Source organism: Halichoeres trimaculatus, unplaced genomic scaffold (assembly GCF_033239565.1).
Source record: "Halichoeres trimaculatus isolate MK-OKI-2021-1 unplaced genomic scaffold, fHalTri1.1 fHalTri1_scaffold_16, whole genome shotgun sequence".
Classification (NCBI taxonomy): Eukaryota; Metazoa; Chordata; class Actinopteri; order Labriformes; family Labridae; genus Halichoeres; species Halichoeres trimaculatus.
This window is the reverse complement of record NW_027437194.1, coordinates 22,281,588-22,308,004: the sequence shown is the minus strand read 5'-3', so window position 1 is coordinate 22,308,004 and position 26,417 is coordinate 22,281,588. Positions and strand designations below refer to the sequence as shown.

At 40.2% G+C, this 26,417-nt stretch overlaps 1 protein-coding gene across 2 annotated transcripts; it reads right to left on the bottom strand.

Moving 5' to 3' along the window:
- Nucleotides 1-232: 232 nt before the first annotated feature.
- Nucleotides 233-23,468, bottom strand: ptpn11a (protein tyrosine phosphatase non-receptor type 11a). Of its 2 annotated transcripts, none has more exons than XM_074689724.1 (16): nt 23,196-23,468; nt 22,315-22,437; nt 13,203-13,397; nt 12,699-12,891; nt 9,634-9,753; nt 9,439-9,552; nt 9,259-9,355; nt 9,069-9,166; nt 7,445-7,603; nt 7,203-7,334; nt 3,964-4,118; nt 3,793-3,860; nt 3,006-3,157; nt 2,797-2,915; nt 2,578-2,683; nt 233-1,107 (listed from the first exon to the last, which is right to left on the bottom strand). In XM_074689724.1, exons 1-15 carry the CDS (start codon nt 23,207-23,209, stop codon nt 2,614-2,616), a joined length of 1,809 nt encoding a protein of 602 aa, XP_074545825.1. In that variant the 5' UTR covers nt 23,210-23,468; the 3' UTR covers nt 233-1,107; nt 2,578-2,613. The 2 variants fall into 2 exon arrangements, with proteins under 2 accessions (XP_074545825.1, XP_074545826.1); XM_074689725.1 differs by having other exon boundaries at nt 9,087-9,166.
- Nucleotides 23,469-26,417: the final 2,949 nt, after the last annotated feature.

Below are 26,417 nucleotides of genomic sequence, written 5' to 3'. Positions count from 1 at the left end.
ACATAACGGTGTGTCTGAGTTTGACTTAAAACAACGTTGACGATCTACAACCACAACAATAGCCATCGATACTGCCAGAGCTGGGAAGTGATTGCTTATTCGATCAGTGACTCTTCAAATTAAGTACGTGGTGCAGAATAGTTAATGGCAAATACACAAAAGGCAATCATCTTTAAGTAAAGAAAGAAAACATGAGAAAAAGTAATATGCACTTAAAAAACTTAAAAAAACAAAGTTTTTTTGGCAGCCGTGTGTCTGTGACTCCCCTGAAATCTGAACACATCATCTTACTGAGGCTGACTGAACTCCTTCAAACCCCAGATCAGATTATTATTTTCATTCCAGCAGGTGAATCAAGGCTTGACTTTCGCGGTGGATGCTGCTAAATAAAAGTGCAGCAGTAAGGGCATTCGGCTTGAGCTCAGGAATGGTTAACAAACAAACACTGAAGAGTTAATTCACACGCCGAATATCCTGAAATAAAGTTTCTCTGCGACGCCGTCCAGGCACCAGAGCTGTAAGGAATTCATGTCTAAGTTTACAAATCATCAGTAAATATGGTTTAACACGACAATGCCAATAGTTCTTCATTCAGAAACATGATTCTATAGAACACAGTGAAACTAGGCAACAAGCGTCCACAGATAAGGTCTCGTCTCCCTCTGAGACTTCAAATGGCTGAAACGTGGATTGGATCATTCGTGTTTGGCACAGGCCTCATTTCAGAACACTAAGTAAAATCTACATAATCATCCTTTGGTTAATAAAAGAAATAGAAAAGATGACAGATGAGCTGTGTGATGACGGTGTGTTTCCCTCTGAGGAGCGCTCGCTCTTCAAAGCCCTTGTTGGGATGAGATTAAAGAGCTAACCTGTGGTTTAATGATCTACGGTTTAGTGTGTTAGCCTCTCAAAGGCTCTTCTGACGATCACAGTGGTTAAGAATTCATCTAGAGGGCGAGCGACAGGCTGCAGGAGGACCTGGATCTGGGCTCTCCCAGTTTTGTTGAGGGGGAGGGGTTATTTTTAGTTCCATTGATCCTTGTCATTACGGTCGAGTCTCAGGCGTCAAGGTGTGGCTGGCAAAAACTGTCAGGTATCAAGATCCTGAAGAGACACAGAGAAAGAGTGTGTGAATGCTTTAAATAAAAAAAAAAATAAAGTTTGTTCTCTGAATCTGCTCTTTCTTCATTGACTTATTTGTGATTTCTTTTCTCTCTGTTTCATTTTCAGTATTTAAATTCTTCAAATTCTTAAACTATATTTGGTCAGGGCTTAGCTTTCAGTGATTGTAAAACTTCATGTCCTCATGAACTCTTGTTCAGGAAACATGAATGTTTTTGTGTTTTAAGATCGGGTTTGTTGTTGTTTGTGTGCATCGACTCCTCACTGTCTACTTACTCATATACTGTTGGCATCTAAGTCTCCTTTCTGTTCTTTTACTTCACAATACTTGCACTCCAATATTTTTCTCCAGTACTGAGGATTCTTTTGTAAATTTCTATGTCCTAACATTTTATTGGCTTAAATATTTTTTTATCTCGGTTTTATCATTCCTTTTTATTATCTGAGCAATTGTTTTATGTTTTATTTTCTTGAAGTTATGATTTTAGCATTTTAAACAGTAGACTTTAGTCTCATGTGCAATATGGTCTGTGTGTTGTGCTGTCTGAGCTCATTGTTGACTGCTCTACGCACCGTAATTCCCCCTCGAGGATAAATGAGGTTTTCCATTCAAGTCAATTCATCAGGTGTGTGTGCTCCCATGAAGAGCATAGAGGAGTTACAACTTGTGTTTTTTAAGTTCAATTAAAGCGTTTTCAGCTGTTTGTGAAACACACTAAAACTGATACAAGTCCTGATACAAGAAACTTTTTTAAGACTTATTATAATTTATTTATATTATTTTAAATGTTTGACCCCTGGTTGGTGGACAGGTGTCGGATTGAGTAGCAGCATTTAGCTAACATGTCAGTTTTATCTCTGACAAAGATTCATCCTAAGCTGAGTTTGATCATTTAAAGGAAGTATTTAATGAACCTGCAGCATGCATCAGTGCCATAACAGATGGGACTCTACAGCTTCATGTTTGACCTTTTTAAAAACTGTATTTTTCTTCAAAAAGTGTCTGCTCTGTCACTTGGGATGCTAAGGACTCAGTAAAATATCTGTGTTTGGAGAGTTGTGGGGCCCAGTCATGGAGCTTCCAAATCAAAGTCAAGCAGCCCCCTGAACGCACGCTTCCTATTAAACCGTGTTTTATAAATGAAACATTCAGCTGTACAGTTCAGCAAGTTCAGCAACAAACAGAAGGAGTAGGATCATCTGAACAGTTTTAACATGAACTGTATGTCTGAGAAAACATATCATCTCATTATTTACTCATTGGACCACTAGAGGGCAGCAGTTCAGTGGTGTGCAGCTCATGTTGGTTGTTGTTTTCATGTAGAAAAAGAGCCCGATTTACAACTGAAACCTTGCAGATTTAAGTTGTAAAAGAAAATGTTTGCATCCTGATTTCTCTGCCTGTGTATAGCCCTGTTCAGTCAAGGACCCTCCTCCTTTTCTGTCTCTTACCTGGAAGTGATGAAGCGCAGGGGTCAAAGGTGAATCTCATCTGTAGCTCTTCTGCTGCTGCATCAGGCCCACGTTCTCGTACACTCTGGAGCTGTCATCCCTCATCCTGACGACACATTACAGCACAACACTCTCATTAAAAACTACAAACATGGCTGTCTTAAGGGATGAATGAAGGGTAGAGTTCAGCAGCAGTTTGTCTGAAAGCAGGAAACTCACTCTGTGCAGGTGGGAGTAGGAAGAGGAGTGCAGGGAGGCAGAGGGCTCTGCTCTCCTCCGGTCAGGTCAGATAAAGAGTACTTAATGTTGGTGTACTCGCGTCCTTTAATCTTGCTTTTCTGTGGAGAAGGAGGGAAACAGGGAGGTTAGAGACAGGAGCAGGAGAGGAGACAGAGAGGTTAAAAAGGTGAGTGGTTTCCTGCCCACACCTGCTCCTCCTCTATGCGTCTCTGCAGAGTTTCTATGTAATGCTGCACAGCCATGTAGATGAACCTGTACTGAGCCTCCGTCTGCACCATCCCCGAGCGCTGAGACCGCACCATCTGGATGGTCTTTGGCACGTCGATGTCGCAGTCCACTCCTGCAGGAGGAAGACGATAATAAACACTGATGCATCTAGAGCTGAAACGATTCCTCAAATAATTTGAGGTACTCGATTACAAAAAATGATCGAGGAATTTTCTCCGCCTCGAGGAATCGTTTAATTTCAAAAAAGATCAAAGAGTGGCATTTCAAATAGAGCTGACGCCATATTTAGATAGTTTTCAGACCCCTCAAGCCACCTCTTTTTCAAAATAGACTCGCAACAAATCTAGCTTCTTTTCTGGAGTTTGGAAACTGATATAAAAACATGTATTGATCTGCATCAGCTGCTTGTATCTCATATCTCATCAGATTGCATGGAACTTGGAATTCATCACTTGATTTTACACTTGCTTGAAACAAATTTTCATTTGAAAAATAACTGCTCTTTAACTAAACAAAAATGTGTTTTATTCGATTACTCGATTAATCAATGGAATTTTCAGTAGAATACTCAAATACTAAAACATTCGATAGCTGGAGCCCTAGATGCATCTACAGACTCACACAACCAAAGAGGTCAACCACAGGACTCACATGTCTGACTCTAGTTTTTGTACGTCACAACCAACAACAGAGCACATTGAAGAACAGCTGCCTGCTGCCACCTGATACCTGGACACACAGACTGACCTTTTTCTCTGATCACATCTATCAGGATGTCGATCACTATAAACGTTCCCGTCCGCCCGATCCCTGCACTGAAAACACACAAGAGAGGAAAAGGAGAGGAGAGGGTTTTAGGGTTTAACATTTTCTCTCTGTCTGATAAGCGTCCATCTAGTGTGCAGCGTCTGTCTTTACCTGCAGTGTACCGCGATAGGTCCAGCATCCAGGATGCTCTCCTGCTTCAGGTTCACCTCTTCCAGGAAGTCCAGCACACCTCCAGGGTCAGTGGGGACTCCATGGTCGGGCCAGGCCCTGAAGTGGTACTGCCAGACTGTGCGTTCTGTGTTCCCCTGAAACACACAAAGAGGGCGCTCCGTCAACAGGAAGTGAATCACAGCTGTGTTTAAAACAGATTGATGTTAACAGGATCCTGCTCCCTGCTGCTTTTTATAATTCTGTTCCATCTTTTACAGATCAGACACCAAACCAGGTTTCAGAAATGAAACTCCAGCCTTTTTATTCATCTTTGTCTCCCTTCTGACAGTTTACGGTTCCTCCTGAGGAAAAAACTTTAAAAAATAATCCCTGCTCGGCTCATTTTTTAAAACACTCTGTAATTTCTGCAGCTCTCAAAACGTGACTCAAGCAGGAAGACTCAGAGCGTTTGTTGGGAGCTATTTCCAGCTGCAGATGAATCCACTTTTGATATCCAGGGTTTATTTCCAGCAGCAGGAGGGCGTGAGGGGACTGAATTAGCTACAATGCTGCTGTTCATCTTAATAAAGAGCGTGTCAGCTCAGGGAACAGGGAGGCTTATTGATGGACTTCATACAGCTGGAAACGGAGAAACATCACCAGGCTTTAACTCACTGATCAGCAGGGTTCAGGGAATGAAACATGAAATATTCTCAGTTATGAAGGTCATGTATGAAGCTTTAATCGTTCATTTAGTGACAAAATTTTAACAGTTTCTTTTATTTGCTGCTTTGATGAGTTCTCTGTCTAAATTAGTTTATTAAAGTTTAACATCGTCTGAGGCCAAACTCGGTGTTCCAGAGAGCCAAAGAAAGCATAAATGATTCAGACACATCCTCTCCTCTAAATCCTCTGTGGTGCTTCAGGACAGACCTTTCTTCGATGAAAATTATAATCTCAATGAGGCTGATTAGCTCCACACAACAGATCTATGATGACTAACTTTGTGTGTTGTATCATGGCAAGGCTGAAAAACTGAGCTGAGCATTGAGAGTATTCCTAGAGTCAAGGGAGGACTTCTTGAAATTCTTTTGAGAGTTAGTTTTGTCCTTTCTTAGTCTATATTTTGTCCCTCTGCTGCCCCCATAGTATCTTTACATGATTTAAAGCTAAAAAAAATCCCTATAGGAGGGTATGCACATGATGTCACAGCAAGCAGTAGTCACTGTAGTTACACCTACTGAGTGGCAGAAAGAAGCAGATGAGTGGCAGCGTTGGCTTACATACCGTCTAAACTCGAAAACAAAATAAAAATATGGGGAAGAGCTGTTGCGTGATTGACTGAACGAACATGTTTGAAAAGCAATCAGAGCTGTCTTACTTAAAACAAAGAGAAGAGAAACTGATAGGTTGCTGCAATTTTTAGAAACAATCCAGGCAATGAAAGCTGGATTTGAGGTTCCCATTTTGTGTCAGTTAACGTTAATTTATGCTGTATTTTTGGGTTAAAGCATTCCGTAAATTATGATTTCTCTAAATGTTAGCATTTTTTCATTCATCAAATTTTTCATAACTGGAACTTTTTTTTGTCTTTGTGTGATAATGAGCCTTGTGTTCAACATGATTTATAAACTAGCTTAAACTGAGGCTAACCCAGTTTTCCAAATAAGGGGAACTTCAGCACACGCAGCTGTAGCTGTGTTGTATACAATTTTTGATATTAACTTTACTTAAATACCATCTCTGAGACTAAATGTCTATTAATAATACAGTCTATGTTATTGACCAAAAGTACAAATAGGTCATTTGTGTATTCACTCAGGGCAATACGCTGAATACTGTCAATTGAATCATATAGAGGCTTTTGTAGCTTTCAGGCTTTACATTGTGTGTTTTCTGGCATTGAAATCAGACACAAAAAAAAGTAAGGACATGTTTTCTGGCTACATGTCTATATTTGTGGACCCCTGGTTCTTTGGTAGCTTTAACAAATCAACAATTTTTCCAGGTCTCACCATGTCAACTGCCGCTCTCCACAATGCTACGTGGGGTTTGTTTTGCCGCTCAGTCTGACTGAAGTGGGCGTGTCTCAGAGGGGAAGTGATGTGAACGCATACCCTCTATTTTTCTATTACTGTTTTTTTAGAAACCTATGGAAAGCTAAAAACCCACCCTTAAAGTGATACTCCGGGATGGAACAAGTTGGGTCCTATCACAAGGTTTAGGGCAGAAATTACCCATACAGCAGTGTTTTAGTGCAGCAGAAGCCCAGAGCGCACGCACCAAACACCCCCTCCCTGCTCCTCTTCCGGTTTCTTATGCATTCAGATGGGGCCATTTTTTTACTTGACCAAAAACACAAATAAACACACCCCCTGGCGCTGAATTTTCAGCGCCAGGACGAAGATACACGATGAGAACTAGAGCCTTATTTAGCTGTGTTTTTGTGTGAAAGTAATGCGCTGAAAATTCTCTAAATAAAGCATGAATGCAGACCTATATCAGATTTTTTTCAGTGGGAGTCTGTTTATTTGTGTTATTGGTCAAGTAAAAATTGGCCCCGTCAGAGTGCAGAGGAAACCTGCAGAGGAGCAGGGAGGGGGTGTTTGGTGTGTGCGCCCTGGGCTTCTGCTGCACAAAATCACTGCTGTAGGGGTAATTTCTGCCCTAAACCTTGTGATAGGACCCAACTTGTTCCATCCCAGATTATCACTTCAAAATATTTTCTCTCTTTTCAAACAAAAAAAGAGAGTCGATGTTTTTGTTTGTGCTGTGCATCTCAGTTTGATCTAATTACTTTAAACTTGATTTATGAATGTGGTACTGAAACACATACATCTCAAAAACTTTCAAAAAGCTACTTTTGGGGCATTTTTTGCCTTCATAAGGAACATGTGATGAGTAGAGAGACAGGGAAGACTAGCAGCAAATTGTCATTGCTGGGAGTTGAACCAGTGAATTACAGTCTCTGTCCATGGGGCATACTCTCAAACACTGAGGTCAAGGGCACACCTAAAAATAATCTTAACAGGAGAACATGCAGCTGTAAAAGGAGCCTTCACCTCATCAAAAGAGCAAAAACAAAACAAACAAAAAAAGTGGACTGGTGTGCAATTCCCCTGCTTCTACTTCTTCAGTTTGTTGTTAAGGTGATACTTTACTTTTCAGGTAAACTTAATTTATTATCCTGTGACCTGGCTCCTATGTGTCACACGTTCAAATAGAGTCAAAGAACGTACCTGGCCCACTTTGGACAGTTTGAGTTCTCGTAGGATGTAGTCGTGAGCAGCTGTCTCTTTGACGTTTCGAACACGCATCGCCCCGTACTCCTTTAGTGCTGACATGTCAGGCCAGTACTTCACACATTTACTCTGAGGACACACACACAAACATTCACTGAGGTTAGAAAACGACCTGAGCCAGATGCACACTCACTTCATACTGTTTATTGAATGTGGATAAGAAGATTAAAGAAGCGTACCTTGCCTCTCTCAACCTCCTTGGTGGTCATGACGATGACTCTGGAGTTCTCCTGAAACACCATCCTCCAGAAGTCACTGATGGTGTTCTGCAGACAGCCCTGAGTGGCGATGTAGCTCTTCTTCACCTTGGTGCTGTTGCACTTTGTGTCCAGCTCCGGCTGCACAGACACACACAGATAAACAGAGAGAGATCGGTCTGCAGCTGTGATCCCACATGATCAGACTGCAAACACATGATGACTCTCAGCAGAATGAGCTTTACATTCATACATGTCATACAAATACACAACAAAACTTGAGCTCCATGTCTTTTGATAGCTGAGACAGTCAGTGGCTTTTACTCAATAACATTTATTACCCAGATTTCCCACTGCACTTTTAGCTGTGTAAGATGCTTGATCTTGATTGGTCAATGATGATGATGTCGATGATGTTTATTGACTTTCACTGACATGCTCAAAGCCAGAAGCAAACTGTCATGTCACATCATGTCAAATCAATCCACAGAAAAAAGTTAGCTTCTGTTAGCATCAGAAAAAGTTAGCAACTGTTAGCATGCAGGCTAATCAACATGGATATTTTCATCCTGTCCATCAGTTGTGGAGACAGCAGAGGAGAGAAACTTTAGGTTAGCAGTCTTTACATAGAAACTTAAACCATGAACGGTGCTGATGATAGCAGCAGAGTTCAAAGGTGAGACTTTAGTTTGTTTTTAAAGGTGAGTCGACCTTAGAGCTCAGAGAGCCTATCCTTAAAAACTGGGTTCATAAATCATTTATCTTAATCTTTAAATCAATGCCAACGTGTTTGTTTCCTTAGTTAGTAGTCGGGTAAACCTGAGGGTCTATTTCACAACTACATGATTATCATATATTATTTCTTACCTAGGCAATGTCCACACATAGCTAGGCTTTTTCATTAACAAATATCTCCCCCTCATTTGTTTTTAAAAATACTTTGGCCCACACGCAGCGAGAAAATCCGCCTGTAAGTGCGGCTCAAAGCATGCCAAACCCATTTTTGGCAGTGTTTTCCAGACATAAAACCCCTGCCAGCCAATCAGAATGAGCCCCTGTCATTCAGCTGTGACATTTGAGAACCCAAAACTAACTTTAGTGACATCTACACAAAACCATGAAACCAGGGTTTTCGAAAATCTTCACTTTGACCGGAGTTTTCAGAAAACATAGTTTTATCTGATGTAAAACTGTGGTTTCGTTCGGATAACAGGCGTAAACTTTTAAAAATACATACGTTTTGCCAGATACCAGGCTACATGTGGACATGGCCTTAATTAATGCATTTAGTATCATTTAATAGCAAAGATTAAGTAGCAGTCGTTACAGCCTGTTTCAGGGAAAGTAATCTACAGAAGTGTTCACTAAACATTTTTGTTTCAAAGTTGTTTGACCGCCATAAGATGTAAGAACAGGGCTAATTTTTTTTAAAATACCGCCCTCAGTTTTTAAATGTTAGCTTTAAACTATCAATACCATCTTGAGATATCCAGGGTTATCACATGCTGTAGCCTGCATAACCACGTACATTATAACATAATATTATAAGAGTGTGTGAGAGTGTGTATGTGTGTGTGTGAGTCCCCTGAGGATGAAGTGAGTTTACCATGACAGCGGATACTACCATGATGATATTGGCGTTGATGTAGTCAGAGCCGGGCTCGTTGGGGTCTCTGTCATTCAGCACCACACGAGTGTGATCGACTGCAGAAACACAAACACACACAAAGGGTTAGCTCTCCTCCTCGTCCAATCAGAGGAATAGCAGTCTGTAAAGTTAGAGTAAAGTTCCTCACAGGGCAGGATGTTCTTGTATCGGTTCTTGTTCTTGTTCTCGGCTCTCTGTCCCTCTTTACGACTGTACAGCAGTTTGCACTCCTGCTGTTGTAAGGTCTGAAGGAGGAGAAAAGAGGAGGTATAAATCAGGATTCAAGTCAGAACAAAGAAAGCAGACAGGGACAGGTGGATCCACTCACCTCAAACTCCTCCCAGAAGCCCTGTTTGACCTTATCTGTGGCCTCGGCCAGTTTGCTGAGCTCCCGAACTCGGCTTTCGATCTCTGCAGCGTTGATACGAGTAGTGTTGAGAGGCTGCAGGAGGAGCAGAGTCAGGGTCAGGACGATGCTGTGTTAGTTTGGGTAAAAACAGAGGAGAATCAGGGTGGAGGGTACCTGTTTGAGCTGCAGCACGGTGCCCAGAGTCTCCACCATGGGGTTCTTCTTATAATGCTCCACCAGGTCAGTGAGGGAGTCAAACTTCTCCCCTCCTCCAACGTCGTACTTCAGGTCATGCTGAGGAAGACACACACGGATCATAAGTATTCACACAGGACACCAAATGACACACACTCACAGGATGCTTTACACGCACTGAAATACATTCGTCATGATCAGGGGTCTGCAACCTTTACTTTCATAAGAGCCATTTTGCCTCAGCTCACCTTGATTGAAAACATTTTGGAGCCACAAAATCTATTTTATCTTCACAATAAAAACTGTAAAGTGCATTAAATTATATTCATAGTTAAAATCTAGTGAGTAATTATCTAAACAAGAGGTCTTTTTTGAATTTATGAAACTACATATGTGAAGTTTTGTTTTTTTAATACATTTGTGAAAAATTTAAACAAATTGTGAAATAAAAAAAAAAAAAAAAAAAAATCAAAAATAATAATAAAAAAAAATCAAAAATTACAAAAAAATAAATAAATTCCAAAAATTTTAAAAATGCTTTTTTTTGAAAAGTCAAAAGTATAAAAAAAAATTGCACAAAATTTTTAAAAATGTTTTCTTTCTGAAGTTTCAAAAGTTTGTAAAAATGTCAAACAATTTTGAAAAGTCTGTGGAAAACAAGAAAAATTATGAATTTTTGAATTTGATAACTTTTTTTATAATAGTCCTCAACTCATCATTTTTGTTGTTTGCTTATCTCTTGCCACATATCAAGCATGCAGATTAAGCCAGCACGTTGGCAGTTAAATTAACCCATACACTCCAAATTAAAATCTGTATTTTCTTTCTGATTTGTCTTTTTGTAGATTTAGTCATATAACCAGGGGTGTTAAACTTGAGGTTAGCCACAGGCGCATAAAATTTGGTGGGCTGTTGATGTTGTAGGAGGTGAAGTAGAGCGTTGGCAGGCTTTATTGACAGATGTGATGCATATTTAGTTCAAAAAAAGGTTAACGCATGATTTGATTTAGTGTCAGTGTCTTTCACCATCAATACCCTCTGTAAGAAAAATAAAAAATCTTTATTTCAATAACAGTTTTTTTTAAAGCTACAAAGAGCCACAGCAAAGGAGTCAAAGAGCCTTATGAGGCAGCAGAGCCGCAGGTTGCAGACCTTCATAATGAAGCTGACAGGACACAGAGAGAGGAGCTGCAGAGTCTAATGACTGAACAATGATCAGCTGTTTGACGTGAGTCTGAAGATTTAATCTCTTAGCTTCTTCTTCTTCACTCAAACTAAACTCTTTGCTCCTCCATGTTTCAGCTCAGGATGTGACAACAAATCCTCTTTTTCAGGTTTAACGCTGTTACATTTCATATTGGTCTCTAATCTGCTTAAAGGTCCCACATGCTGATATTTTTAGCTGCTTATAACATGTCGTAGGTTTGAATTCATTAAAAAATAAACTGATTCCCTCTCTCTGTGCGGAGGATCTGCAGCCTCCAGGTTTCCAACCTCGGTATGATCAGAGTGAGAAGACATCAGGACTTTCCTCTCATGACTCAGTCTAACACCAGCACAGTTTGGAGATGTGAAATCTTCACATTAAGTTCCTTCATAGAGCTGTGGTGACAGTTAAACTTTGTCACAGTCACGCTGTGATCTATGTCCATCCCTCAGAGCTCTGGCAGTTGGTATCAGAGGTCTGTTCAGCACGGTGCCAGCCTGTCCACCTCCTGTTTCCATTAATTTAATGATCCCCATGTTTAAAAGTCATTACGTGTTAACGTGAAGGAAAATCAATATGAGCCACACTGTCCTACAGCTACAGCTGCACTCAGCGCTGAAGAGCTGCCTGAACACCAGGACCAGAGCCCTGCTGCACCTCTGTGTGTCAGGGGATCTAAACACTAGAGAGACTAAAACAAGAAGGAGAGCTTTCGAAAACTTTCCAGAACATAAATATATAGTTTTAAATCATTAAGACTACAAATTTCTTTTTCTCTTCTTAGTTTGTTGCTGCAGATAGTTCCTGATCATCTTAGGATGCTTCTTAGCCAGGCTCTTCATCTAAAATCTAACACATTATAAATTTCTGAATGTCAAAGTCAGTATAAGACAATTATTTTGATTTCAGTTTTTGCAGAGCTTTTTTTAAATGTTCCCAATGTGCTGCCCCTCTTGCTCTGCCACAACAGCCGTGTTGTAACAGTTTTTTAATGCTCATGAATGTTTGAAAGGTCTGTATTCTTTCACCAGCCATGATTTACAGAGCACGAGACCAGATCTCTGAGACAAAGCCGGCTGTTCTCCAACAATACTTCCCAGAGATAGACCAATATGGGTTTATTCAGGGCTGATAACTATACTGATAATCAGTAGTACATGAAGCCGATAACTGATATTGGGGGCCGATATTCATTTACAGTAAAAGTCGTTGGCGTTAAAATTTGAGACATTACAAACTCCAAAACTTTGTTTAAATGCCTTTAAGCATTTGTTTATTTAAATAAGTTCCCAGGATAAGCAGCTGTCTTATAAAGTTAAATGAAAACTTAAAAAAAAAATAATTTCTCCCGAAGTTTTCTACAGTAAGTCAAGTTTTCCTAAAAATGGCTCAGTATGTCACCAATCAGATGGTACTGTGGGTGAGACATTTCCAACAAGTGCTGACAGGGAGGCACGGCTGTATTGGAGCTAAAGTAGCATCGTCTCAAATTTAATTTCTTTTCTACCGTCGGATTAAAAAATAGGCCAATGCCGATATGCCTCAAAATGCTAAATATCAGTGCCGATAATCAGCCTGGCCAATATTCATCCCGGCCAATTATCAGTCTATCCCTGAAACTAAATAACCAAATCATCACGCTCACGTCTAAAGAGCCTCAGTCTGTGTGAGAAATGCATCTTCTGTTACAGTCCAAATATCACCCTCTCCTGATCGATATCACTGAGTCCCAGACTCACAGAGAAGGAGTCTTCGTGTATCAGCTGCAGGCTCTGAAGCCAACCTAACAAACAGCGCACACAGCAGACAGGAGGAGAAACAGGTGAGGTGTGTTTACCTGGCAGCGGATCATGACGTGAGTGACTTTGGGTTTGCTGTCACTGCTATCCGTCTTGTCGTCTCCCGTACGCACCGACAGGACGAAATCCCCCGGATGGCTCTGGCTCTCCCTCACCAGGAAGCTCCCGTTCTTTCCTTTCTCCGTCAGCAGCTTTTCAGCCTCCCGGCCTGACAGGTGTCCATGGAACCACCTGAAGAGAAATACGACACAACACTGGGACTCAAACAGCTACAAAGCAGATCTTCAGAGGAGGAAATGTTAATGAGTTCAGACATGAACACAGTTTTCTTCAGAGCCAATAACCTTGACACTTCCTCTTTACAGTGAGAGAAAAACTTTCACGCTAACTCCTGATCAAAGAAGGATGAAGTTTGGTCACTGGAGTTATTCAGCTTTCGAAATGACGCCATGCTTCAAGAGGAAGAGTTAAACAGGGAAACTTTCTACCCACAACAACAAAAATAAACAGGCTAACAGGTTAGGTGTGGTCTTATCTCTCACCTCTCTGAGGTGGGGTCTGCACAGTTCAGCGGGTACTTGAGCTCGATCACGTCCCCGTTCTTCTCTTTCAGCTGCCCGTGATGCTCCATGTAATACTGCACCAGCTCAGCCAGAGTGGCAAACTTCTCCCCTCCGTACAGGTCGTAGTAATCTCCTGTGTTCTGGATCTTAATGTGGGTGACGGCTCCATTTCGCCTGCAGAGATAAACGAGGCGGGTTAGAGAAACGATGCCTTCAGGGACTCAGATCAGACTCTGACAGGGGACTTCTTATCTTAAATATGAGCTTAAACAGTTCATATCAGATTATCACAGTGTGTAGAGGAATGGCTGAATGATGGGGCAGCAGCTCAGTCTGTAGAGACTCTGTGAATGAAGGGTTGTTGGTTAGAGTCCCATAATGAACCCAGAGACCAGGCTGACTGGTGGAGGGGAGTCAGATTACATTGTGCCCCCAAGAAGTATTTCCTTATTTTCAAATTAGCATCTAAGAGTCTCTTTGAATAAAACTGTAGGGGTCAAGTTGTTACTAGTGACATGTAACCCTACTTTATAAAACTGAAATATCCCTTTAAGAAGGCACCAAACTGCCTCCCATGGGCAGCCCTATTCAGATGTTGACCAACAAACATTTATCGTATCATCACCTCTTCAGCTTATTCTGAACTCAGCTGATTCGACTCTACTGTTGAAAATCCTAAAAAATAATTTCTGCTCTCTGCTTCTTAAACATTTAGACTTTCTCATGTTGTCCTCCTCTGTACAGTCGTCTCACTATTCTGGGAGAAAATATACTCAGGGGTAGGGCTGGGCGATATGGCCTAAAAACAAAATCTCCGATTTTTTCACAAATAATTTGATTTACGATTTTTTGACGATTTCTTTTTTTCCTTTTAAAGGAATCAATAAGTAAAAATGAAAGAGATGACGCAAAACCAGTATGACTTTAATCTTGTCAAAACTTAATAAAAGTAACCTTTATTTGACTCTTGTAATTGAATTTTCAGCTTTTCTTCTGTTTCAGTAACTTAACTTTGTGGTTTTAAAGGAGGCAGACTTATTTACATTCACAGAGAAAGCTGCACCATTTTGTACATTTTGAATTTAAAAATACTGCTAGGAAAAGCAGTACTGTTTCAGTGCACAGCACTATTCAGATATATTCTACTTTGAAATGATTAAGAAAAACACTTTGATTCTGTCTTGTTTCATTTTTTTAAGGCTATAGACTGTTTATCCTTTAATTTCAATACAAACAAGTAAGTAAAAATAAATGCTATTTATTCAAGTGTGGACTCAAAATTCATGCCTCCCTGCATAAGTCAGTGCCCTGGTCGGGGGCACCCCAGTCTAAAATGTCTGGTCCGCCCCTGCTTGACAGAGCGCACCTCGATGCTGGCTCGTTATGTTGCTCTGTTTGTCAGCGGATGGATTTTTGCTGAATGGAGGATTTAGTTGGTGGAATAGAGGAAGTTACAGAGAAAGACAGAACTCAGCTTTCCCCAGGTAAAAGTTTAAAACTTCTACGTCATGTCTGTCCGAGCAGCGCTGCTCATCATCGTCCCGTCTCCCTCCCGCAGTCTACTTCCACAAATCATGATCCATCCAAATCACCATAAGAGGGGATTTTCTACGGTAGAGTGAGGGTGTTCTGAGAAAAAGTAATGTATATTTCTTTACTGTCCAAGACTCAAAATGATCAGAGTATTAACTTCGAAGAGCAGCAGGTTTTACACGCATCATGAACATAAAAGGGTGCCGGCTTTGTAAATGTTTCAGTCAAAGATCTAAACAAACTCCTGAAAAGTGACGGATAGAAAACAGAGTATTGGAGGAAAGGGATTTGAACGTTTACTGACGAGAGGTCTAGTTTATATTAACCTCTTTGGGCTGTTGATACGGACCATAAGGAACACGTCTCCGTCAAGGTGTTGGGTCTCAGAGACGCACAAGAACATTTTATGACATTTAAGTTTCTGTTGTTTCGTTAGTGAACTGTTGCATCACACTGCACACACACGGAGTCAGCGCTTGCTGCGGTATAAAAGGTACGCAACAGCGGGGAGAAAAAAATTCGAATTTTTCATTTTTTAAATCGTCCACAAGAAAAAATTTGAATTAATCGAAATAATCGAAATAATCGATATAATCGATATATTGCCCAGGCCTACTTGGAGGCAACATTTTCTCACTTTTGGGAACCTTTTTAAACTTTCCATGAAATCTTAACAACCAAACAACTTTAAACTTTTGCAGAAAACAGATCCAGCGAAATGAATTCAGTGGTTTGAGCTGTGATTTAATCTGTTGGTGTGTTCACTCTGCTCTGCTGCCCTCACAAAGCCTGACGGATCATTTTAATGTTAATTTTAATGTGAAGAAATAAAACAGTCATGCACCACGCTTTCTGCATGTGTCTTTATGTAAAGCATGTCCATAGGGTCCTTTGTGTGTGAATGTGTGTTAGTGTGTGTGTGTGTACTCTGGCTGGTGTGTTTGTTTAACTTTTCAACAACAGAGTGGAAAGTTTAGATTCTCCCTCAGGGATGAATAAAGTTAGTCTTCTTTCTCTGTGTATACTGACTCCAGTGTGCTCAGCTGTTTTAATTCAGAGAAAGACTGAAGAGCTGGAGCTGTTCAGAGTGTGTTAGTGTGTGTAAGAGAGAGCAGCTCTGCTAGGAGACAGTGCGACAGTCTGCTATCATCAGTAATGACTTTGATGAGGGTCAGGGTTAGGGGCGGGTACCTTTCACATTTGAAGCCTGGCAATCAGTACTGGTACTCAACTGAACTACTTTTTGGTACTTTTTTGTGTTTATGTGGTAAAAAATATCGTTTTTAAAAAAAAATAAAATACAGTTTTTCAATTTCACATGTTGATTCTTCCATATATAACCTTGCAATGCTGTGTTCATGTCCAGCATGGAAAATCCCCTACTCTTCCACTCCCTCACAGTCACAAAGATGCATTTAGGTACCTAAACATGGTACCTTTTGATTTTAGATGAATCAGTACCCAGTACTTTTGGCAGAATCCGGTCGGTACCAATAAAAGTACCTAATTCTGCACTCATCACTAGTTGGGGTTGTATGTATGAGGCAGACAGGTGAGACACAACTCCATGTGGTCACTGGAGGAGGTCACTTCAGGGATTCATGATGATGCTCAGTGTGAACACCTGCACCAAGATCTGACAGGATCGCTCTCATCAAGGAGTCACTATCATTTACAGGTAAAAAGATCAATTTCAGGGGTGAGACATTGATTTTCGAATATTGGAATAGTCGTTTACATTAAAACAAATTAACAGTTCATGTGACAATGGCTTTTTCCTGTTTGTGGCAGGACAGTTTTTTGCCAGATGCTGAAGCTGTTTCACGTCAATTTCTCATAAAAGCAGGTCAAGCAGGACAGGAAGATGTATACGGAAACCACCTAAAATGCCCAGAATATCCAGATTATTGCCAGGGTCTGGATCGTACTTTTGCATCTGTCAGAAATTATGGTAATGATTATTATTGATGATGATGATTATTATGATTATTGTATTGTTTTGCGAAGCAATCTGACCATTTATCATGGAGTTATATTCACATATGGTGAAAACGGCCCTATCTCACAATGATACAGAATCCTTTAAAAATATCTTGGATCCAGACAGTGATCCAGATCACCTCCAAAATGTAATCACTTCTTCCTTATCCTATTTTAAACATTTACTGAAAATTTCATCAAGATCTGTTTGTTACTTTTTGAGTTATGTGTCCCTGCCCGTCCATGTGTCTAAGTGGAATGCTAAAGCCTGAGGAAGGCAGAGCACACACCCCCTCGCTTCTTCTACAGGGGAGAGCATCAGTCAAGCACCCTGGGGTCCAGAACATGGGGGATCAGTGAGGATCCATACGACCCTGGTATAATCTGATCCAGCATGAAGTAGGAGCTGTACTGGATTCAAAGAGGTCTGAAGAGGAAGAAGAGGCAGAATGAAGACGATGGAACAGACCAAACCTCTTACTGTCTGCTGATTGGATGATAGATGGGATCAGCTGATGGACTGTGGGCAGAGCCTGACTTTGTGGTGTCATAATGAACATTTTCTATGAGTTTTATTTCTGGGAAAAAAATACCAACAGGACAGTTTAAGAGAAAGATGAATGCAAGGATGCTGAGAGCAAAGAAGGACGTGCAGCAAAGAGACGTGGTCAGGAGTCAAACCATCAACCGCTGCAACGAGGGACAAACAGCCTCTAAACACAGAGAGCACACTTCAGTCATCAGACCAAAACTTCAAAAGCTAAACACTCAGAAGACTATCTGATATTTGAAGACTCTTTAAACTTTAATAAAACCCCTTTTTCACAGATCAGATCATGATGAAACCAAATGTTCAGGTCATTTTGGGAAATCAGATTCAGGTCTGTGAAGCAGATGACTCAGTGCTCCCTGGTGACTCCACATAATGTTAGCAGAGGGTATCAACTGAGCAGCTTTCAGCAGCTTTTTCACAAAGACGAGATCTGTTTTCCGTCAAACTCCAAATCAGAGAGTGCTGAAGTCTCAGATTGTGAACAAACCCAACACGTCTGACTCTGACCGTAAATCTGAACACCTCCTGAGGCCTTGAGCGGACTGATGTCTCTCAATGAGCCACGTGTGGATGCCTCCTCCATTATTAGAGACAATAAATAACAAACCCTGTGACGTGTCAGAGAAGCAGATTGACAGTGGAGTCTCTGAGAGCGAGGTGGAAAAGGAGCTTTCAGAGACACAGAGCAGATAAACTGAGTTGAGTCACTGTCGGTGACCACCACTACATCGGAAAATAGAAAAAGGAGAAGTTGTGGCCGACGTGCAGCTCAGAGACTGCGAACGACTTCTGTTACAGAGGATCGGAGACAGACGTGAGCCGGTCTGAGTGAGTCTCCCTGCTCAGAAACGTCTCCACGCCAGGAGTCTGACTTCTTCTGTTTCCAAAGGAAGTAAATCTAGTCCCAGATGAGAGGCTGCACGGCTTCAAAATATGTGTCTGTTACCAAAATAACATCGTCTCCATCAGCTGAACGGAGTTAATGATACTTCATCTGAAAAATTTATGACTCCACAGGCCCTGAGATAAAACCACGCACTTTTTTTCTATTAGCTAAGAGCTCCTCGTCCTTTTTGGATGACGCTGGATTCTCTCATTCTTTCAACACAGACTCAGGCTGAAGATGAGGCACGGCTATTTTTAACATCATCAGTCAAACGGCAGGGAAAAGTGAGAATATTTCTGCACATTTAAAGCTTGTTCGTGGATCTGAACACGTACCAACAGATCACATCAGAGCTGAAACCACCGACTCCATTTCAGTTTTTTGGTTGATGAGATCTCAGGAGAAGTTAAAAAAAGACTTTCTATTTGGTCTTCATCTTTAGGATATTTGGTGCTTTATCACAAAGATGAAGATAAGTGAGAAAGTCTTTAAAATTCAAGAAACCGGGAGCACAAAATCTGGATTTATTAATAGAGATGCACAATATATGGATATCAATATCTGTATCGGCCTTTGATAGTTTAACATATCAGCATCGACTGATGTGTAAAATTGGGCCGATATTTACTCATTAGCTGCTAGCCATTTTCATAGCATCTTGAACAAGCTTTCAGTACCCAAATATTTTTTTCTATGACTATGTAAACACCAAAACACCAAAACTACCTAAGAAAAGTGAACAAGGAAAAAAAGTTTGAAAATAAAGGAAGATCTTGAAAAATTCAGTTTGCATGATTTTCACTATATTCTATATGTATGTTTTATATATTACATATGTTCTGTACTATGTTTGCTAGGCGCCGCCCTGTTGGCTATGGCTGCCTTTTGCAGCAGCTCTCTCTTCTTTGTCCATTTCTTGCAATTTTTTCCTCTCTTTTTTGTAATCTTTGTATTTGGAGTGGATCATTACTTTGTATGGCTCATTTGTTGGACATGAACACCAAACTTTTTGTGTCTTCAGTGATATCTTTACTACTTTTTCTCCTGTGTTTGTCTGGAGATCCTACATGTAACCATGGCTGCATTGTTTACATGTGAACTCAGCTGTTTGCAGCCTGTAGCATGTCAATGCTAACTGGTGTAGGGCCGGATGTCTTCCCACAAGATGAGGAGAAGGAAGTGAGGACGACGTGTTGGTTCTCAGGTGTGAGCTAAGAAGTGACGACATCGACCTGTCCTTCCATCCTTTGTTATTGGGAACGTAAGATCTATCTCCAATAAGATGGACGAGCTAGCTGTACTAACCCAGCAACACAGGGAATACCAGAAGGCAGAGTAGCATCATGCTATTCACAGACATGGCTAACAGAGCTAACATCAGACACATTGGAAGAGCTTCACCTGCTGTGAGCAGACAAGATCCAGGAGACAGAGATGGAGCATGACTGAAAAAGCTCAGTCCTGGACCCTGTGGAGGTGGAGGCTGGCTGAACTGGAGAATGATGGACAAGCTGTCATCATCTATTTTCTTATGGACCTTTTTGCACTTTCTATACACTTTCTTATGTTTGTTTTCTTGATTGCTGCTGTGACTTCAATTTCGTTGTACTTGTTACAATGACAATAAAGTACTATTCTATTCACAATTTGATCATCTTAGATTGTTTTGGGTTTTTTTTTTACCACTATTGATATTAGTAAATATTGGTTACAGGCCACAACAGCAATATTAATATCAGATATTGGTATCAGCCAAAATCTCAGTGCATCCCTATTTATTAATACTCTGGATTGTCATAAATTATGAAGATGACAATTAAGAGATATATATGTAGCTCAACAACATATCAGATGATAAATGTATGGTTTCAAATTGCTATTAGACACAGAGTTGTTTATCATCATCATCACCATCATCATCCTTCATTCTGGGTTGTTTGTTGGTCTTGTAAACGTCTGCTGCTCTGACCTTATAACAGTCTGCATGTAAGTGGACAAAGTCTGTTTCCGTGAGTCAGAGGAGGAAGAATCCAGTTAAAATAATGAGCATTTAATTTGTTTTTTTATCATCACATCACATCAGCTGTCTGTGCCCCAGCTGTAAAAAAAAAAGGGTTCATTCACATTTTAAAACCTTTTACAGTGACTCATGATTGTTGTTTCTACTTTCTGTCAAAGATTCAGAACAATCAAAAAATTCTGCTTCTAAAGAGAAACGTTTAAAACTCCTGTGTACAAGGACGTTACAGTGTCAAAGTCAAATCAGAGGAAAAACAGTTTTCCTGTCCTGGACTCTAGTTTCAGAAACAGTCTCCAGGCAGAGAGGTCCTGTTTGTGAGCCTGTATCATGTTTAAAAAAAATGAAGATTAATACAAGTTTACCTCTTCATATCTCATCTCTGTCACTTCTACAAACACATGACTGTCACATGTGAAAAGTAGCGTTTCTTTATTTTTATTTTAGACACTGAGATATTATCTACATTGTCAGTGTCCTCCATTCCTAAGAATTCAGGTTTTGTTTTTGAAGCAGCTCTGCAGAGACGGACAAAAACCAGCTGCTGGTTTAGATTCATCACACAGGGTTCAACTGAAGGCGGGTGCACACTAAAGGATAACCAGGCTGATTTTTGTCCCGATCGCCTTATGATCAAAGCCAGCAAAGGCCTGATTGTCTGATGTCTGCAAATGACATCATGTGTGATTTTCCTGTGGTGTGGGGTGTGTTAAGAGTGATTTTGTCTGGTCAAAGCTGCTCATAATAATGAACATGTTTAATATTTGCGACTAAAAATCCTGTAGTGTGTGGGGCGCTCTGAGAGAAGCCGAGTAGGTACAGTGTGTAATGTCACATGTTCCTGTGCAGAGCCAATCAAGATGCGAGCTGACTCAGCTGACCGAAGAGGAACTAAAACTACGACTTTTTCCATAATTGTTTTTCTTTTTTGGTGTTATTTTTCCAAAATTTTAGAGTCCGAAAACAACCATCATTGCTTTTTCCAGTTCGTCCGTCATGTTTGTTTACACTGAAGTCACATTTACTACGCAAAAATTGGAATATTGAGCGTGAAGAAGCTGATACTCTGCTGAAGAATCGGTTAGTGTTGGTATCCTCGGAGTGCACACCACACACTATAAGATTAGAAGAGAAAGATCTTGCGCGATCTATGTTTTGTTATCATCAAGTGTGTGAAGGTTTGGAGAATTCTGTAATGTGCGGCAGCCTTTAGATGTTGAAAAGCAGTGAATCCAGTCAATAAGATCACTGGAAAAGCACAGAACCCACTTGGTGAACACTCCCCGTTTGTACATCTCACATCAGGTTGGAGCTTCAGACTGATGAATTAAACAATTCAATATCAACCCAAAGCTAAATTCTGAAAAATGACAAACCATCCATATTTATCAGCTGTGAACTAATCTATCTGTAAAAAATGTAAATGACCCCAATGTTTGTTTATTTTTGACTTTCGCAGTGCTGACAACTCCTCATGCTTCCTGTCTTTGTTTTTTTTGATGTGACTCAGATCACTGAGTGGTTTTCCTGACTCTGCAAATGAAGTGTTACAAACTGCAGTTCCTTAAGTGCCCACTAGAGGCTGTCTTCAGAAAACAGCAGAAACCACATACACACCCATTCAAAAAGCCAATCTTTACAGCAAATAAATAAACATGTTTACAGCCTGGTTCAAAACATAATTTTAGTCTGAGTAGTCAGACAGTGACAGGCTTCACATTTTGCTTCAGAAACAAACAGGTGACGCCACATAGACTACATTTTTGACCAGTCTGGGGATTTTTCCTATGAGGCTGAAGATAATTTTCCACCTTATGAAAAATGAAGTCAGTTCTGTTTCCCATCACTCCTCACACACAGCAGCACAGAGCCACAGAAACCTCATGTTATTATTCACTCTCTGTCAGGGGTGACGCTGGCCTTGTGCGAACAGCCTTTTACCAGCACACAGAGGCTGTGTATGCATGTTTCCCCTGCTCTACTCCCAACATTTCCTCCTTCTATTAATCTGTCCTTTCCAATAAAAAGTCACAGAAACACGACTTCAAACAGAAAATAACTGCTTTGAGATAATTGGAAGTGAGCTGGATGTTGTTTCCCACCATGTGCACGCAGCACTCACCGGACTGAGAGCGTAAAGTCTCCAGGGTTACTCTTACTGGGCCTGGCCAAGAAGCTCCCATCCACCCCTCGAGTCAGCAGGAGGTTTTCAGCCTCCACACCTGTGATGTTGGGGTGAAACCACCTGAAAGAGGAAATTGAAACTACAATGAGCCTTGTTCAGGAGTGGATGGTGATTTGTCTAATCAGCATAAAGTTAAAGTTATGTATTTTCAACATCTGAACTGAATCATCTCACTGTGTGGTCCTGAAGCAAAAAGATCTGTGTATGAGAACTTGTGCTCCTAAAAATGTCCCCAAAGTACAGCTCTTACACTGTGCAGTCTATTTAAAGAAGAGCATGGTACAACAAGACATAAACACACAACGTTCATATAAACACACTACAAACAGTAAAAACTGTGCTCCCTCTGTCTCTGAGTGTCTTTCCTTTCTCTCCCTCTTTCTGTGTGAGTTTTCTCCTCCTCTCAGCACACAGGCTCCTTTAAGCTGCACCATCAGCTATTTTTGGACTTTTCTCTGTTTCTCTTCCAATCAGAGAAAAAGCTTCAGTCCGGCTCGATCAGGCTTCCTCCTCCATATTGTCCTGCTGTCTGCTCTGGTGCCTGTGCTGTGGCTCACTTCGAGCTGTCTATGTGGAACAAACGGAGCTGTAAAAGTCTGAATGTTTCTGAACCATCTCCTCTCTCTGGGCTCAAACTCTAAACACCCGGTGTGTGTGAGCTCAATGAGGCGGCTCTTCCCGAGCTTTTCCTCTGGCATCAGTCCTTTCTTTCCAGAAGCTTCGTCTTACTCTGGGCTTTTTAATAGACTCAAAACCCCCTCAAACAGCTAAGTTTGGGTACAGTGACCAGCTCAGACCTTGTTTTCAGACTCTCTTACCTCCTGGATGTCATTTTTTCCTTCCTCCCTTCCTCGCTGGCAGTTAGCTTTAGCTTCAGTTAGCTGGTTTACGTTTCGACCGATTCTGCTTTGATCACAGAATAAAGAGCTTCATCAGCTCGAACCCGGTCAGAACGGGCGCCGGGGGCCAGGCATCGATCCAGACTTCAGGGACCAGACTTCAGGGACCAGATCCAGGAGCGGTCTAAAAACCTTCTGTAGGCCTCTGTAGACCTGAAGAAGACTACAGAGAGAGTCGATTATTGGTCGTCACCAAACATGCGACAAAACAGAGAGTGCGCGGTAGAGATGAGCAATTAGAAAACGAGCTGAACAAAATAACCGACTCCTTCATGTGAAACATGAGTCCTAACTATTATATTAATGTATCTATTTCAAAAAATACTTTTATGAAGTGCTTGTTGAAGACCTTTCAAAAAATCCATAAATCTAAAACATGAAGAAACAACGACAGTATATTTGGAAAGTGAATTGTATTTAATTAATTACTCATTTACTAATTATTTTATTCATATTATTTGTATACAAAGACACCATGTACGATATTTTACATTAATGTCAACACTTGATGCATTGTACCAGTTAACTTAAAGTGAATTTATATCTGCAGTCTCTTGGCCGGTCACAACTATACACCACATTGTTGTGACGCGCACACACACTCACACACACACACACACACACACACACACACACACACACACACACACACACACACACACACACAAATTATTTGTGTATTATTACTGTATTTAAAGGTATTTCAAAGTAATTTGGTTCCATTCTACAGGGGTCTCAGAAGTCAGCTCTAAAAACCTTTTTCAAAACATACAAAAAAATCATCCAACATAAAACAGAAAACAGTCCAATACAAGTGATACGTATATCATAAAAAAAATGTGATATGATTTTTTTTTAAAGTTTTCATTAAAGCAAAAAAATATTACAAAATCTAGAGGTATTTATGTAAAAAGAAAAAAGAAAAAGTTTCACATAATGAAACTGATATCTCATCACACACAAAAATATTTTAAATTGCATTTTTGTAGAAAAATATCAGAAAAGAAAACAGAAATGTGATTTGAATTTACTCTATTTTTTCCTTGAAAGTGTTCAAGTACATGAAAAGTTTGCGTTCTCTCAAATTTTTTTGTACCTTATGCAAAGTTTTTGAGATTTGTAAAAGGTGTTGTCCTTAAGTGTCATATTTAATTGCAGTGTGTAGTTGACCTTTAGGGCTACCGTAGCCTCCCACCAGTACATTGCATTTAATGCGCAGTATCACCAGATTTTCATTTTTTATTTTTTAGTATTCAGTATGTCAAAAATCTTGTAAATCAGTATGCAAAGTTAATTACAATTAATGTATCTCATAGAAGATAAGCCACTGGTGTTTCTTTAAAGGTTATAATTTTATACAATAATAATAGATATGTTTGGGAGCAATGAGAGCCGCTTCTTGTTTTGAGCTGAGCCAGAATTTGCGACTCACTGAAAGGAGCTGGACTTCCCATCAGTAGTGAGAGGACTTTTCTCATCTGTTCTTCAGCGCTCCTCTCTGCTGCTCCGCCCCCACCAAATAAACCAGAGCCCAGACCGTCTGTGGTGAAACCCTAAGATCAGGGGTGGAGCAAGACTTTAGCCAGACCTGGATGGCATGATGACACTTTGTGTAAATACATTTATTCATCAGTTTCATCTTTTTAACTCATATCTAATACTTTCACTGTTAAGGTGCATGTAAACGTTGTGAGGTGCATGTAGGAATAACTGGTGCTGCTTTCTCCAGCTTCAGTGTTTAACCCAGATTTTGAGTTACCAGTTTGAAATTAAAACTGAATACAACTAAAGTCGTATAGTCTGTACGTTGCGAGGTGGGTAGACAATAAATGTGGCTGTTTTTTTTTTTTTTTTTTTTTTTTTTTTTTTTAACTATGATTTTTAATTCAGTGATAGCCTCATCAAATGATGTAATATGCACTCAGTGAGGCAGGCACTTGACATACACTCATGAAACAAACTTTATGATGATGACCATGTCAAAGCTCTAATGACATCTCAGCAGTAGACGTGAGGTAATCTGCTGAACTTTCTGATGATGCCATCTGAAAACCCAGCCCGTGTGCAGCACTTCTGTCATGCTGCTGGAGCACTTTGAGTGATGAACCAAGGTTATTATGACATCTGACACAAAGCGAGGTCTCCCTGATGTGAGGAGACAGAGTAAATTGGTGCTGGCTGAGTAGAGACACTCTCATGTAGATAAAAGGACAACAAAGATGGACAAACAAAAGGGGACTTTTAATCACTTCAGAAGATTTTTTTTTTTTTTTTTTAAAGGGCATGGTAGTGTTTAATGTTTTTTTCTGTTTGGACTCATATCTATCAAATAGCTAAGGTCTCATACAGGCACACTTACATCCTGTCACACTGAACACAGTCATGGTACACTCACACACCATCAGCTACTGATCTGACCTTAAGTGCAGGACACATTACCTTCAAGGCAAGTAAAGAAAAATCCATACATTGATTCATAACAACACCAAAACATAACCCATTTCTCACCACCTGTTGTCAGTTGGCTGGCTGAGAAAGAGAAGTATGTTTCACTTTATTGTGTGTTTAATGCAATCAATTTACTGAGAAATTAAGCCCCAGATCCCTCCAGTTTTTCTTCATTTGGACATTTATATCGTCTCATGAGCGCACAAAGGTTTTCTATTTCCAGTTCATTTTGTAAACACATGTTAATGCTAACAAATCAATGGGCGCAATATGAAGTAAATACTTTTTGGGACTTCAGAGGCAATGAAGTAATTATCATTGTAAAATAATTTTTAGGGCAATTTATTTACTTATTATTTTTGCCATTTGTACAACCCCCTCACGGGAATACACTCACTGTGTGTTGTATTTGTTTCCCAAACAACAAAATTCTGTTCTTTCTTCTTAACATACTTGAATAAATTACTTAATTTTCAATGCTTTGGTTCGCTTCTTATTTATTTGAATTATGTCTTTTTAATTATTGTTGAATATGGGGTTTGTGATCTCACCCGAATCTAAAATGAATGTCATTTAGAGTAATACTTACTAAGTGTGGGGGGGAAAAGTCATTATATAAATACTAAAGTCTGATGATCAAAGAGTTGAGCAGAAGGACCGGACTCCAGATCAGCTCTGGCTGAATGAGGATCT